Source organism: Oncorhynchus kisutch, linkage group LG29, assembly GCF_002021735.2.
Source record: "Oncorhynchus kisutch isolate 150728-3 linkage group LG29, Okis_V2, whole genome shotgun sequence".
NCBI classification, from domain to species: Eukaryota; Metazoa; Chordata; class Actinopteri; order Salmoniformes; family Salmonidae; genus Oncorhynchus; species Oncorhynchus kisutch.
Window position 1 is genome coordinate 8,759,487 of NC_034202.2, and position 16,562 is coordinate 8,776,048.

Genomic DNA, 16,562 nt, shown 5'->3' on the forward strand with positions numbered 1-16,562 from the left:
AAAAATCCTACAATGTGATTTTCTGGATTTTTTTTCTCATTTTGCCTGTCATAGTTGAAGTGTACCTATGATGAAAATTACAGGCCTCTCTCATCTTTTTAAGTGGGAGAACTTGCACAATTGGCGGCTGGCTAAATACTTTTTTGCCCCACTGTATGCTGAGCACTTGTTGGCTGTTTTTACTTCACTCTGCGGTCCGACTCATCCCAAACCATCTCAATTGGGATGAGGTCGTGTGATTGTGGAGGCCAGGTCATCTGATGCAGCACTTCATCACTCTCCTTCTTGGTCAAATAGCCCTTACACAGCCTGGAGGTATGTTGGGTCATTGTCCTGTTGAAAAGCAAACCAGATGGGATGGCGTATCGCTCAGAATGCTGTGGTACCACCACGAAGGCCTGTTTCACACAGTCTCCTCTAAACAGTTGATGTTGAGATGTGTCTGTTACTTGAAGCATTTATTTGGGCTGCAATTTCTGAGGTTGGTAACTCCAATGAACTTAACCTCTGCAGCAGAGGTAATTCTGGGTCTTCCTTTCCTGTGTCGTTCCTCATGAGAGCCAGTTTCATCATCGCGCTTGATGGTTTTTGCGACTGCACTTGAAAAAACTTTAAAAGTTCTTGAAATTTTCCTCATTGACTGACCTTCATGTCTTAAAGTAATGATGAACTGTCATTTCTCTTTTCTTATTTGAGCTGTTCTTGTCATAATATGGATATATATAATTTTTTTAACCAAATAGGGCTTCTTTTGTATAACCACCCCTACCTTGTCACAACACAAATTGGCTCAAACGCATTAAGGAAAGAAATTCTACAAATGATATTTTAACAAGGCACACCTGTTAATTCAAATCACATCAAATGTATTTATATAGCCCTTCGTACATCAGCTGATATCTCAAAGTGCTGTACAGAAACCCCGCCTAAAACCCCAAACAGCAAGCAATGCAGGTGTAGAAGCACGGTGGCTAGGAAAAACTCCCTAGAAAGGCCAAAACCTAGGAAGAAACCTAGAGAGGACCCAGGCTATGTGGGGTGGCCAGTCCTCTTCTGGCTGTGCCGGGTGGAGATTATAACAGAACATGGCCAAGATGTTCAAATGTTCATAAATGACCAGCATGGTCGTATAATAATAAGGCAGAACAGTTGAAACTGGAGCAGCAGCACGGTCAGATGGACTGGGGACAGCAAGGAGTCATCATGTCAGGTAGTCCTGGGGCATGGTCCTAGGGCTCAGGTCCTCTGAGAGAGAGAAAAAAAGAGAGAATTAGAGAGAGCATATGTGGGGTGGCCAGTCCTCTTCTGGCTATGCCGGGTGGAGATTATAACAGAACATGGCCAAGATGTTCAAATGTTCATAAATGACCAGCATGTTCGAATAATAAGAAGGCAGAACAGTTGAAACTGGAGCAGCAGCACGGCCAGGTGGACTGGGGACAGCAAGGAGTCATCATGTCAGGTAATCCTGGGGCATGGTCCTCCGAGAGAGAGAGAGAAAGAAAGAGAGAAGGAGAGAATTAGAGAACGCACACTTAGATTCACACAGGACACCGAATAGGACAGGAGAAGTACTCCAGATATAACAAACTGACCCTAGCCCCCGACACATAAACTACTGCAGCATAAATACTGGAGGCTGAGACAGAATTTAAAGGAATTCCAGGTGACTACCTCATGAAGCTGGTTGAGGGAATGCCAAGAGTGTTTAAAGCTGTCATCAAGGCAAAGTGTGGCTAATTTGAAGAACACTTTTTTGGTTACTACATGATTCCATGTGTTATTTCATAGTTTTGATGTCTTCAATATTATTCTACAATGTAGGAAATAGTAAAAATAAAGAAAATCCCTGAAATGGTCATTACACTGATGCACCTTGTGCTGGGGACACAGCACAATAAAAGGCCATTCTAAAATGTGCAGATATCTCGGGTTTTGAGGGAGCGTGCAATTGGCATGCTGACTGCAGGAATGTCCACCAGAGGTGTTGCCAGAGAATTGAATGTACATTTTTCTACCATAAGCCGCTTCCAATGTTGTTTTAGAGAATTTGGCAGTACATCCAACCGGCTTCTTAACGCTACAGCATGCAATGACATACTAGATGATTCTGTGCTTCCAAACTTGTGGCAACAGTTTGGGCAAGGCCCTTTCCTGTTTCAGCATGACAATGCCACCGAGCACAAAGCGAGGTCCATACAGAAATGGTTGGTCAAGATCAGTGTGGAAGAACTTGACTGGCCTGCACAGAGCCCTGACTTCAACCCCATCGAACACCTTTGATTTGAAATGGAACGCCGACTGTGAGCCAGGCCTAATCGGCCAACATCAGTGCCCGACCTCACTACGTCTCAGGTGGCTGAATGGAATTAAGTTCCCGCAGCAATGTTTCAACATTGAGTGGAAAGTCTTCCCAGAAGAGTGGAGGCTGTTATAGCAGCAAAGGGGGGACAAACTCCATATTAATGCATATGATTTTGGAATGAGATGTTCGACAAGCAGGTGTCCACATACTTTTGGTCATGTAGTGTATGTCTGACTATGTACCATAGAAAAACACATTTAAAAAGAGAAACAAAACAAACCGTTGGTGACAGAATATAACCTATAACATCTGTGCCTTGTTCCAGAGTTCACGACCTCGGTCACTCAAGATGAACTCAGCCTAAAACCGTGGGTGTTGAAGATGTCCATCGTCGCCTTGGAGGTGGCCTCGCCAGTCTCATCCTTGATAGGTATCACACAAAACCAGAAAACATTTTTGGTTCCAAGCACCCTTAATGGGTTACAGAAGGGAATTTAGAGTTAAGCACATTCTCTTCCTTTACTGAGCTTAATGTGTATTGCTTCCACCCACTTGTTAAAGCGATCGGTCGTCGTCAGACACCAACTGTTTCCATTCCTGGATTCCATGAAGGGTCCGATGAGGTCCACGCCCTAATATTTAAAGTATTAGATAGAAGATTACATCATTCTTACCCATATCTGTGTCGTACAGTATGCAGATGTTCATATTTGTAAGGATACTGACACACACCCATTCTATAGTATTGAACTCTGCTGTGGTCAAATAAAGCAACCATTACAAAACAACGTATCAGGGCAAAATGTGAATTGTGCCACTTACCGATCATGTGCCATGGTGAAACAACTGATGGGCTTCAACTCCAGCGCCACAGTCTACACCCTCTCAAACTTCTGGTAGGCTAGACAGGGTACTGACCTTTTAAGCACAAAGTGACAACTTCAAACATTGTGTGTTCTTTGATTATGACAGTCATTGAAATAATTTCAGATGTATTAGAATGTGATTGTTATTTCACTTGCCCAGCTGCCCACATCCTTGACAATCCCACAACAGAAGAAGCGTAGGTTTATTTTGGCAATCATGCGCTTCACTCCAAAATGGCAAGCATGCATTTCGGTCAGCACAGCCTCCTTCTAGTCCTTAGTGAAAATCAACCTCCTGTGTGGCTGGCCATCCTTCCCCCGTACATGTGATTGCCTAACAAGTTGGAAGAGAAGAGTTGTTGAAATATTCAAGTCTAAGTACAGTGCACTGCTGTCTTTCTCTCTCTGTTTCTCTCTCCGTCTCTCTCTGTCTTCCACTCTCTCTCTCATCCCCCCCCACCTCTCTCTGTTTGTGTAGTCTAGCTAAGAGACGTAGTTAAGGGCAGTTGGAATTACCATAATTGCTTCCACCTATCCATTTGATTGATCAGGTTTAACTTATAACTCGATACCACAATATGACAGACATATAACTTACTGCATGTATAGCTAGCAACATGTAGATGACCAACTAGCTAGATGGAAAATGGTTGTTGAAAAATGGTTGTACATAGCTAAATCCTTCCGGTTATCTAATAGAAGTTAACTGCTTAACGTTACCCTGAATTGTGAATTTCTGTTGTCAAGATCCGGGGTGTCTTCATAGTACTTCGCCTGGTTGGAAAGATAAAAGAAAATAATTGAGGTGCAAGTTACATACAAACAGAAATCTACAGTAACAGTTAGTTAGCTAGCTAACGTTAGCTAAATAAAACTGTCTGGCTAGCTAGCTGACGAGCTTAGTAGCTGGCTAGCTGACTAGGCAGGCTGAGCTAAATAAGTACATTAGCTAGCAACGTCAATCTGAAAACAGCTCAAATTATTTCTTCCTATTTAACAATATTTTCTTATATAAAGGCATTTATATGGTAAAGAAAGAATGTTCTCTTTCCAGTCTTCTCGGTCCTCCGAAGCAGTAGGTAGCAGGTAACAGTTAGTCGCCGTCAAAAACACTGTCCTTGGGGAGCAATTCTGAGCTAATAATTTTGCGCAGACTGAGCGAGCGCTGATGAGGTGAAATAGAACTAGAACTGCCCGCGTCCTCTGTCCTCCATGACCGCTAGGTAAAATGGAGCCAAGCAACCAGCAGAGCAACGGATGCTTTGGTTCATTATGTAGACCGGTCAGAATTTTGCAAGTTCTAGAAACAGCCCTAGCAACAGAAGCTAGAACTCATTGAATCCCATTGTGAGGCATGGGGAGACACCTTTTGGCAGGTGGACACTATTTGGAATGACAGGCCCCCCACAGGCCTGGGCCCAGGGGCTTCAGCCCCGGTAAACCCCTGCATTAATCCAGCCCTGAGGCAGCCTGCTGTGAGATACTCAAGTCATTAGGGATGTAGTGGGAAAGAAAAGGGGAGGGGAGGGGAGGGGAGGGGAGGGGAGAGGGGTTAGGAGAGAAATGGGGTTAGGAGAGAAATGGGGTTAGGAGAGAAGAAGGGGTTAGGAGAGAAGAAGGGGTTAGGAGAGAAGAAGGGGTTAGGAGAGAAGAAGGGGTTAGGAGAGAAGAAGGGGTTAGGAGAGAAGAAGGGGTTAGGAGAGAAATGGGGTTAGGAGAGAAGAAGGGGTTAGGAGAGGAGAGTTAGGAAGAGGATCATAGCCCCATCCCTACCTTCAGGCTATGCTCAAACCCTACACACCCCGATCCGAGCACTTCATCTACCACCTCTGGTCTCTTGGCCCTCCCATCCCAGATTCTGCTCACGCCAGTCCAAGCTCTTCTCTGTTCTGGCACCCCAATGGTGGAACCAACTTCCCCCTGAAGCTAGGACAACAGAGTCCCTGCCTATCTTCCGAAAACATCCGAAAACACTTCCAATAGTATCTTAAATAATCCCATCCACCAGCAAATTGATCTGACCCATTCGGATCCTCACAGTACAGTCATGACACAGAATATTGAATGAGTCCATGTCCAGCTGTAGGAAATGTCCATGTGTGATATTCAGAGTAATCCCAATATCATATATGTTTAAAGGACATATCTGGTTTGAGATTTTTTTCAGGATATGGTGCATATCCACAAAACTCAAAATATGGAAATCTGTATTCTTTAGAATATAAATATATATATATATATATATATTATATAAAAAACATGTCATGTAAAGATATCCCCTGTAATGGACCGTTTTCGCCCAGTGACTAAAATGTAAGAGAAGAGGGGTTATGAGAGGAGATGGAAGGAGAAAAGAGGGGAGGTGTCAGTATTCTACCGTTTGAGAGAGAATACTCGGCTGGGGTTAAGGCGGCTCTAGTGTCAAACGCATGTTAGTTTGTAATTTTGTCATGTAAAAACTGGTGCACTGGTATTTTCCAGCCCTAATATTTTCCAGCCCTAACGCCAGGTTCAGTAATTTACCTGTCTCATATCAGCTCGCTTGCGCTCAGATAGGTGTGGTGGAAATATTTGAGGTGTGTCCTTAAAAGCATGTTCCAAAGTACTCATTTCAGACAGCGCTGATCGAATATATTAGACCAACCAAAAGCTGGTTTTAGCGGTAACAGTTGGTTATGGCATGAACCAGACTATTCAGACTATTCGGCTGTGAAGCCACTGCCCATATGTGCATGAAACAAGAGTAGCCCAATGTGCTTTTGGTGCCTGTATACTTCGTATTTAGAAACCTACATTTAAAAAAAATCCAAGCATAGCCTCCCCTCCTCACAATGAATCCTTTTTTTCTGCCCAATCTCAAAGTAATCAAGACTGTCGATAATGGGTTTGGCTCCGAAGACCGCTTAAGTTAGAAAGGAGAGGTAGGCCCACAATATTTTAGCCATGCAGTTCCCGTTTTGGACGTGCGTAAAAAACCCTCCATGATGTAGGCACGTGTCCATGCCCATTATGAAATGAGCGATAAGTACCTTGGTGAATACCGGTGAACCTCGTATTTAGAAGTTATCTGTAACACGGAACCCAAACCGGCTGATAGAGCACGTGCACAAATTTATTTTGCCCCCCCACACCAAACGCGATCACGACACACAGGTCAAAATATCAAAACAAACTCTGAACCAATGACATTAATTTGGGGACAGGTCGAAAAGCATTAAACATGTATGGCAATTTAGCTAGCTAGCTTGCACTTGCTAGCTAATTTGTCCTGGGATATAAACATTGAGTTGTTATTTTACCTGAAATGCACAAGGTCCTCTACTCCGACAATTAATCCACACATAAAACGGCCAACCGAATCATTTCTAGTCATCCTCCTCCTTCCAGGTTTTTTCATCTTTGAACTTATATGGTGATCCATCTAAACTTTCATTGTGTTACCACCACAACCGGCAACAAAGTTCATCTTTCAATCACCCACGTGGGTATAACCAATGAGGAGATGGCACGTGAGTGCCTATTTCTATAAACCAATGAGGAGATGGGAGAGGCAGGACTTGCAGCGTGATCTGCGTCAGAAATAGGAATGACTTCTATTTCAGCCCTTGGAAACGCAGTCTCAATAATTGAATAACATGGATTTCTAAAATGATTTTGCGACGCTCGCGCCACGTTTCCGGTCTGGTCAGTATGTTATTAGGCCTATTATAACAAAGACTGGTTCAACAGTAATGTGTGTCTTTTTTATCATTACATTTGACATTTTAAAAAACTGCTTGTTTTTCGTTTAATGTTATTACAACCAAACCTATTAGGATTCACCTTCCTGGTTTTATGGTGACAAGGTCCGTGGCACACTTGCAATGCAACTTCTGGAGGTGTGTGAATGCGATCTGATCTGTAAAATGGTTGCAATTATGTTCATAAAACACAGGCCTATTTGGGAGCAGTATAACGGTGAGTGGACATTCTCCCTTTCTCTTTATATTGGATCTTTGTCCAGCTACTGTGAACATTTTGGATATGCATTAAAAAGGTAATAGTATATGCCCACGGGGAGAAATGATGATGCCTGTAAGTGTTGCTTAGCCTATTTAAAACAAGTTGTGTTGTTTAGAATTTGATTGAGAATTTTGTTCTTTTTATGCCTTATCAATAATGAATTTAATCTCGCTTATTGACACTGTTTGGCATGGCCATGCTCAACCATAATGCAATTTACAGTAGCCGCCATATATATCAGTGTGCATGCTATTGAGGCCATGCATTTACTTAGAACAATGTGGACTGCAAATGGGTTCAAGTGAACATATTTAGCATAGATAGGTCTACATTTTGTTATTTAGTTTCTGTAAGCAATTTAACTGACTATAACGCACTAGCATTGGAATTGGAGTTGATTCCAAGGCAATACATAAAATACCATAAATTCACAACACATATTTCGCCATGGAGCACTTTCTCAAATATTTCTGACACACTCCGGAACCTATAGTGGGGAGAACAAGTATTTGATACACTGCCGATTTTGCAGGTTTTCCAACTTACAAAGCATGTAGAGGTCTGTAATTGTTATCATAGGTACACTTCAACTGTGAGAGACATAAATCTAAAACAAAAATCCAGAAAATCATGTTGTATGATTTTTAAGTAATTAATTAGCATTTTATTGCATGACATAAGTATTTGATCACCTACCAACCAGTAAGAATTCCGTCTCTCACACACCTGTTAGTTTTTCTTTAAGAATCCCTCCTGTTCTCCACTCATTACCTGTATTAACTGCACCTGTTTGAACTCATTACCTGTATAAAAGACACCTGTCCACACACTCCAACAGACTCAAACCTCTCCAAAATGGCCAAGACCAGAGAGCTGTGTAAGGACATCGGGGATAAAATTGTAGACCTGCACAAGGCTGGGATGGGCTACAGGACAATAGGCAAGCAGCTTGGTGAGAAGGCAACAACTGTTGGCGCAATTATTAGAAAATGGAAGAAGTTCAAGATGACGATCAATCACCCTCGGTCTGGGGCTCCATGCAAGATCTCACCTCGTGGGGCATCAATGATCATGAGGAAGGTGAGGGATCAGCCCAGAACTACACGGCAGGACCTGGTCAATGACCTGAAGAGAGCTGGGACCACAGTCTCAAAGAAAACCATTAGTAACACACTACGCCGTCATGGATTCAAATCCTGCAGCGCACGCAAGGTCCCCCTGCTCAAGCCAGCGCATGACCAGGCCCGTCTGAAGTTTGCCAATGACCATCTGGATGATCCAGAGGAGGAATGGGAGAAGGTCATGTGGTCTGATGAGACAAAAATAGAGCTTTTTGGTCTAAACTCCACTTGCCGTGTTTGGAGGAAGAAGAAGGATGAGTACAACCCCAAGAACACCATCCCAACCATGAAGCATGGAGGTGGAAACATCATTCTTTGGGGATGCTTTTCTGCAAAGGGGACAGGACGACTGCACCGTATTGAGGGGAGGATGGATGGGGCCATGTATCACGAGATCTTGGCCAACAACCTCCTTCCCTCAGTAAGAGCATTGAAGATGGGTCGTGGCTGGGTCTTCCAGCATGACAACAACCCGAAACACACAGCCAGGGCAACTAAGGAGTGTCTCCGTAAGAAGCATCTCAAGGTCCTGGAGTGGCCTAGCCAGTCTCCAGACCTGAACCCAATAGATAATCTTTGGAGGGAGCTGAAAGTCCGTATTGCCCAGCGACAGCCCCAAAACCTGAAGGATCTGTAGAAGGTCTGTATGAAGGAGTGGGCCAAAATCCCTGCTGCAGTGTGTGCAAACCTGGTCAAGAACTACAGGAAACGTATGATCTCTGTAATTGCAAACAAAGGCTTCTGTACCAAATATTAAGTTCTGCTTTTCTGATGTATCAAATACTTATGTCATGCAATGAAATGCAAATTAATTACTTAAAAATCATAATGTGATTTTCTGGATTTTTGTTTTAGATTCCGTCTCTCGCAGTTGAAGTGTACCTATGATAAAATTACAGACCTCTACATGCTTTGTAAGTAGGAAAACCTGCAAAATCGGCAGTGATCAAATACTTGTTCTCCCCACTGTATAGTCCTGTAACGCTCGTCCTCTTCCTCTGACGAGGAGTAGCACGGATCGGACCAAAGCACAGCGTGGTACATGTTCATGACGATTTTTATTCAACTCAGAACACTAAAACAAAAATAACAACGAGAATGATACGAAACTAAACAGTCCTGTCTGTTGACATACACAGAGACAGAAAATAATCACCCACAAAACACAATAGAAAACAGGCTCCCTAAATATGGTTCTCAATCAGGGACAACGATTGACAGCTGCCTCTGATTGAGAACCATACCAGGCCAAACACAGAAATAGCAAATCATAGAAAAACTAACATAGACAACCCACCCAACTCACGCCCTGACCATACTAAAACAAAGACATAACAAAAGAACTAAGGTCAGAACGTGACACTACCTCCTGCGATTAGAATTACCTACTGAGATAGGTTTGTTTAAATAGAGCCCTCCATGTCCTATTCCACTAGAACACCTATGGAGACACAAACACTAGTGTGTGTGTCTGTGTGACAGGGTTCGTTGTTTTATCCAAGCAGGGAGTTCTGGGGGATGTTGGATGGAGGATATTTGCTTGATTATTGTCTTCCGCTGGATAAATTGTTTCCACTGAGTGACTCAAGACTCTTGTCTTGCACACACATTAAGAAAGACGCTTGGTGAGACTGAGACGTGTTCTTCAGACAGACAAATCTGATTGAAATCACTGGTTTGTTTTCTACCTTCTATAATAAACCAGCCGTATGCTGCTCATCAACCCCTACCTGCTGCTTTAATGACTGAACAATATCGTCAGACAGAAATAGAATGGGGAGAGAGAGAGAGAGAGAGAGAGAGGGGTTAGGAAGAGAGAACGGAGAGGGAGAGAGAGAAGCAGGAGGGAGTTAAAGAGAGACAGAAAATAAGGAATTGGTGGTAAAAGATAGGGGAGACAGTGGACGACAGGAGGGAGGGAGTGAGGGAAGAGGCGGGGGAGTGTTAATTCTTGATGAAAGCGACTGGTCATTTGCCAGCAAAATATTCACAGCACAGTAAAAAGACCCAGTAGAGAGTAGCTAGCAAAACAGAAGAGAGATATTAACGTTGTTTTTCCTGATTAGTGTTAGCGATAAGTGTCTGAGTTAATGAGGCGGTGTCATAAACATGATGTATTGTCTTTTCAAAGTAGGTTTAATCAAACAGCTTTCTCAAACCAGGACACCGCTGGCCTGAGGGAGAGCGTAAAGAACCAGATAAAGTAGAGGGCAGAAACGCTCACTGTGGTTGCTTACGTACAGCGCGTGTGTGCACGTGAATGTTCATACTTGCGCGCGCGTGTGTGTTTTATATGCACGTGTGTTTGTGTGCATCCGAGCATGCATGCGTGTGTTTATTAAATGTGTCTGGGAGCGCATTGGTATTTTTAGAGAGGCCAGGGATTTCAGATCAGGGAACATTCTACTAGAGTTTATCTCTGTTCTACAGCCTACTCTATGTTTATGTTGTCGAGCCATAGCTATACTGTTGCATGTATCTACTACAACTGTCTAGACTAATCGAAGGAGACACACGGGCGTGCATGTATGCACGCATGCACACACGCATACAGACACACACACACACACTTATTTTAGGGTCATATTAAGCCATTTGTCTCTAATGTTTAATCTCATCAGAGGAGCCAGTAACTAACACCATTAACCTGAGGGCAGTGTGTGTGTCTGTGTTCGTTTTTGCATCTGTGTGTGTTCCCAGTCTAGCTATAGTTGCCCACATCTCTCCTCTCCTGTGTGTGTGCTTGTTTCCTGTCCTAATGGGTAGTGTATGTATGATTGCATGACTACATGCCTCATCTGAGCTGCATTCTCTCTTTCACACAAATGAGCCAGAAATGACTGTTGCTTTCCAGCATTTAGCTTTGTGTGTGCTTGCGTGTGCGTTCGTGTGTGTGTGTGTGTGTGCTTGCGCGTTCGTGTGTGTGTTCGTGTGTGTGTGTGTGTGTGTGTGTGTGTGTGTGTGTGTGTGTGTGTGTGTGTGTGTGTGTGTGTGTGTGTGTAACCTGCTGGGGAAAAAAGGAAGAAACAAAAGACATGAAAGATGTTCTGAGGAAAGAGAGATGATAAGATGGTTACAGTGGTGTGAGGGAGACAGACAAAGAGGGAGACAAAGAAATAAAGATGAGAGAATGAGAGAGGAAAAGAGAGACAGTGAGAGAGAATCTGTAGTAATTGTCAGTCACACAGCGTTAAACAGAGACCTGCTTTCTTGAGGGAAGATAGACCGACATAATTATAGTCTCCCCTCTACTTTCTCCTCCTTTAATATCTATCCCTGAGCTCTTCAACACTGGCTAGAGACTTAATACATTTTATGCATATTAAGTGGACATTCTTATATATAGTGGACAATGAAAGCCTTTCCTCCCTCTTATCGTCTTCTTATTAGTTATCCCCCTCTTCTCTCTTTTTCTGTTCAACTTTTTTCAACTTCTTTTTTTCGAATCTCAACCCTTCTCATATCTTCCCTGTCTTCATCTAAACTCTCTTTTCCTTTTTCATCATCCTCTTGTCCTCTCCTTTCTTCTAGTCTCTTCTCTCCTCTCATCTCCTGTTCTCTTTTCACATGTTCTCTCTTATGGTCTTTTCGAATGCTATATTCTCTTTTCACATGTTCTCTCATCTTCTCTACATTCTCCTTCTTATGGTCTTTTCGAATGCTATATTCTCTTTTCACATGTTCTCTCATCTTCTCTACATTCTCCTTCTTATGGTCTTTTCGAATGCTATATTCTCTTTTCACATGTTCTCTCATCTTCTCTACATTCTCCTTCTTATGGTCTTTTCGAATGCTATATTCCCTTTTCCTCCATCCCCTGCCTTTTAGTTTTTTTATTTGTGGATTATTCTCTTACACAGTAAATAGACTGAGATTATCTTCTATTGTCTGTTTTACATATAGAGACTTTGAGCTGATCCTGAGCCAAACCAGTCACAGTGTCTCCAGCAGACCGAGGGAGTGGGCTCAGCCAATCAAAGTGATTAGCAGACTCGGACAGCCAATCACGGTGACTCTAGCGACATGACGACCAACCAGCTGTGGCCAACTGAGAAGGGTATAGAAAGACTATAACAGCCTGTCTACCCCATCACCCTGTACCCCTCTACACCGCCTTGAACTCGAGCCCCCCATCAACTCCCAGTCTCTACCCCCTCAGAGGGAGTTCAGTAAGCACCCTCTAACAGCCTCCAAAGCCCTTCTTCCACCATGACCAATAACAGCAGCTCCCCTGGCATCTGGGAGACCACTGATTGGTCCGAGTCAGGCCAGTGCCCGCCCTCGGTGTGCGGGGCCACATTCCTTATTGTGGCCTACAGCACGGTGATCGCGGTGGGGTTACTAGGCAACGTGGGCCTGGTGTTCATCATTGGGCGGCAGAAGGAGCTGCGTAACGTCACCAACATTCTGATCGCCAACCTGTCCTGCTCGGACATCCTGATGTGTGTGGTGTGTCTGCCAGTCACCGTCATCTACACTCTGATGGACCGCTGGGTATTGGGGGAGGCACTCTGCAAGGTGAGAACGCAGTTCCTGCGCCTGTATGTTTGTTGGATAACCGTTCCGTGTTTGTTTGTCTGTAATCTTTTTTTTCTCCTCATGCTCCCTCTCTTCTCCCTCATATATCTCCTCTCTTCCCTCTCAGGTCACTCCGTTTGTACAGTGTGTGTCAGTGACGGTGTCTATATTCTCCCTGGTGTTGATTGCGTTGGAGCGCCATCAGTTGATCCTGCACCCTACTGGCTGGTCCCCAGCAGCAGGCCACTCCTACCTGGCCGTAGGTCTCACCTGGTTGGTCGCCTGCTTAATATCCCTCCCCTTCCTATCCTACAACATTCTGACTGACGATCCCTTCCAGAACCTCACACTGCCCGCCAACCCCTTCAGGTTAGTGTGTGTGTGTGTTTGATTGTGCATGCCAGATGTAGCACTCTCTCTCTCTCTCTCTCTCTCTTCCTCTCTCTCTCTCCTCAGAGACCATGTGATCTGTATGGAGAAATGGCCGACAGATAGACACCGTCTGGCCTACACCACCTTCCTGCTGCTGTTCCAGTACTGCGTCCCCCTGCTATTGGTGCTGCTCTGCTACCTCCGCATTTTCCTACGCCTACGTCGACGCAGGTGACCCACACATGCACGCACACACGCAAGCAGGCACACACACACACGCACACACACAAGCAGGCACACACACACACAGGACAGTCAAAGAATTGGCAAATTAATGAGTCGTTCATAGTCAATGGAGTCATTGTGAAGAAAAGTTGAAGACGAATGAGTCTGCTTACTCAGACGCAGGTAATACATCAGGACAGGATTCAATGAATGGTAGTCAATTAATTACCAATGGTGAATTGGAGAATGAAATAAATGAATGAGTGCAGTAGTAGTCCAATGATTTTCAAAGTGGATAGACAGTGAACAGTTAATGAGTAAATGTTAATGAAGTTCATGAGTACCTGGTATAGTGTGGTATAAATCCCATCCATCTAGTCCGTTCCTGTGGCCCCCCCCCAAGTCCATTCCTTTGTTTCTCCCATCCAGGGACATGGTGGAGCGGATCCGGAATGCCCGAGGAGCCCAGAGGATCAATGCTATGCTGGCGGCCATCGTAGCTGCCTTCGCCCTCTGCTGGCTGCCGCTCAATGTGTTCAACACGATATTCGACTGGCACCACCAGGTGCTGCCCGCCTGCCAGCACGATGCTTTGTTCTCTGCCTGCCACCTCACTGCAATGGCCTCCACCTGTGTCAACCCTGTGGTGAGTGGACTGGACTACAATTGAACTTAACTGAATTGAAATTAAATTAACTTCATTTTTATTCAACTCAACTGTATTGATACAAATGTTGGAAATGGAAATGTCATTACAAACATGTGCTGGTGCTGTACATTAACACCTTTTCTGCATACACACACACACACACACACACACACACACACACACACACACACACACACACACACACACACACACACAGGTGTACGGCTTCCTGAACAGTAACTTTCAAAAGGAGTTGAAGGTTCAGCTGCAGCGCTGCCACTGTGGCTTGGGGGCGCCAGAGAGCTATGAGAATTTCCCGCTCTCTACCGTCGGCAGCGAGGGGATAACCAAGATGTCAACGCTGAACCGGGCAGGGTCAATGAGCACCGCGCTGCCTCCACGGGCCGAGCCCAGTGTTAGCATACGCAGCTAACGTCTAGCCAACAGAGTCTAGCCACGCTACACTACTTTCTACTGAGTAGTGTAGCGTGTACAGCTGTCAGACAGGGTGTAAACAACAAGGATACAGTTCATATCAAGTAAGCAGCAAACAGACAAACCCTCAAATGAACAGAGCTGGCATAGAGCAGCTAACGCTACTGGACAGAGCTAGCGGCTGATGCTAAAGAGAGACAGAGTGGAAATAAGCAGCTGGACAGACAGAGCTAGTTGGCCCCAGTTTCCATGAGGTTCACTCCATTTCTGAATTCCTATAAAGCATTGCAGGCCGAGCAGACTATACAGGACTGATGTATGCACTTAGCTAAAATAAAAATGAACGAACAGATCCATACAGCTAATCAACGGAGCAGCTCGTGGACAGAGTAGCACACATGCAGCTACGCTAGGTAGCACACAGCTGGAGAGACTGCGACAGAGTGCACACATGCAGCTACGCTAGGTAGCACACAGCTGGAGAGACTGCGACAGAGTGCACACATGCAGCTACGCTAGGTAGCACACAGCTGGAGAGACTGCGACAGAGTGACAGACCCAGGGACGTGTGGGCTCTGTTTCCATGGTGACGGGGTATTTCTGAACTAAGTCAGTTTGTTCCCAGAAGAATTGTCGTCACCAGAGTTTGACATCATCCTAGGGTGTTAAGCTGCTGTCACGCCAGTCAGATGGATGGATGGACAGACGGTCAGTCAGTCAGTCAGTCAGACAATTCCAAACTCAGGGCTGCCTTGAGCTGATATGACAGCTGTCTGTCTAACATCAGAATAACCCTGTTGACACTGACAGCCCTCCCTCTCAGTCGCTGTCTCCCTGTGAGCTGTTCAGTAATCAGAGATCAGTCTGAGACATGCTGATGAAAGAGACAGAGAGAGGGGAGGAGAGAGAGAGAGTCCCTGATGTTGCTTACGCATTGCAGACAGATCTGCAAGAGCTGGCTGACCGGACTGGCTGTCTGGTCTACTGACTGTCTGGCTGGTCTACTGTTATCTGTCTGGGTGGCCGACTGGCTGATTGGCTGGCTGGCCTACTGTAGATCTTCATCAATAATTTATGATTGTACAGAACAGTGGAAATGGATGTAAAAAAAAATATATACCATGATTTTTATATTTTTGTCTAAAAGTAAAACAAGATTCCACTTCTTCTTTCCATTTGTGGTGAAAGTGCCAAGGCTCCAGCTTGATGTTGTGCATCTGTCATTTTATATATGGAGAGTTTTTGTTAGCTCTGATTTTAATGATCCAACCATATTGCTCATGTATAAAATTAGTATTGGCTTTGGTGTGTGTGTGTGTGTGTGTGTGTGTGTGTGTGTGTGTGTGTGTGTGTGTAAACCCTCTTAGGTGTGTGTTCAGGATATAATCACCTCAGCCCTTCTCATTGGCTCCTGCTCCAGACATTGAGGCCTGTTTGGATCTTAACGCCAGGCAGTTTCCTGCTTCACTAGAGCCAATCGTGTGTAACTGCTGCTACATGCTAATGTGTTAGCTTTGGCCGGTCCAGAAACAATCCTGGCCCCTAACTCCTGGGCCCTGAGTGCTGAACTAGAACAGGATCCCAGTGCAGATATGAACTCACCACTGTAGTACAGATGTCGGATTTGAATTTGATCACTCTTTTGTCCCTCTCTCGCTTGCTGAAACACTGAGGCACCAGACAGTATTTATTTCCCCCTACTGCTACTGTAGTAATAGGTCCTATTACTCCAACATTCAAATATACAAAAATGTATCTGAAATGAACCTATACATGTGAGAAAATAACGTTTTATATAGCTTAATAACAAAAATAGAAATTGGTCCACTCCGACATACAAGTGTCAAGTGTATCCGAAATGCAGCCGTACAGTAGGCTACACACAAACTATAGCCTACTGTAGCCTATCAAAACGAATTGCACACATAGGCCTATAACATGAGATGTTAAGGTGAAATTGAGAGTAGTGAGGAATGGAGCGTTCTGCCACGTAAGAGAGCGACTGATAACGAATACATAGGCAAAAAGGTTACGAATCAAATATCGAGTAGTTCAACTGTGGCATGGGG

General features: G+C 44.4%; 1 protein-coding gene across 1 annotated transcript in view; it reads left to right on the forward strand.

The window, feature by feature from the left end:
- The window catches only part of npy8ar (neuropeptide Y receptor Y8a), a 32,120-nt gene extending 16,369 nt beyond the window's left edge, over positions 1-15,751 (forward strand). Inside the window, exons 2-6 of the mRNA XM_020466311.2 lie at positions 12,198-12,812; positions 12,940-13,181; positions 13,269-13,415; positions 13,839-14,055; positions 14,276-15,751. Of these exons, the coding sequence (XP_020321900.1) occupies positions 12,504-12,812; positions 12,940-13,181; positions 13,269-13,415; positions 13,839-14,055; positions 14,276-14,491 (1,131 nt within the window). The 5' untranslated portion in view covers positions 12,198-12,503 and the 3' untranslated portion in view covers positions 14,492-15,751. The remainder of the gene's footprint in view (positions 1-12,197; positions 12,813-12,939; positions 13,182-13,268; positions 13,416-13,838; positions 14,056-14,275) is intronic.
- The last annotated feature ends 811 nt before the right edge of the window (positions 15,752-16,562 follow it).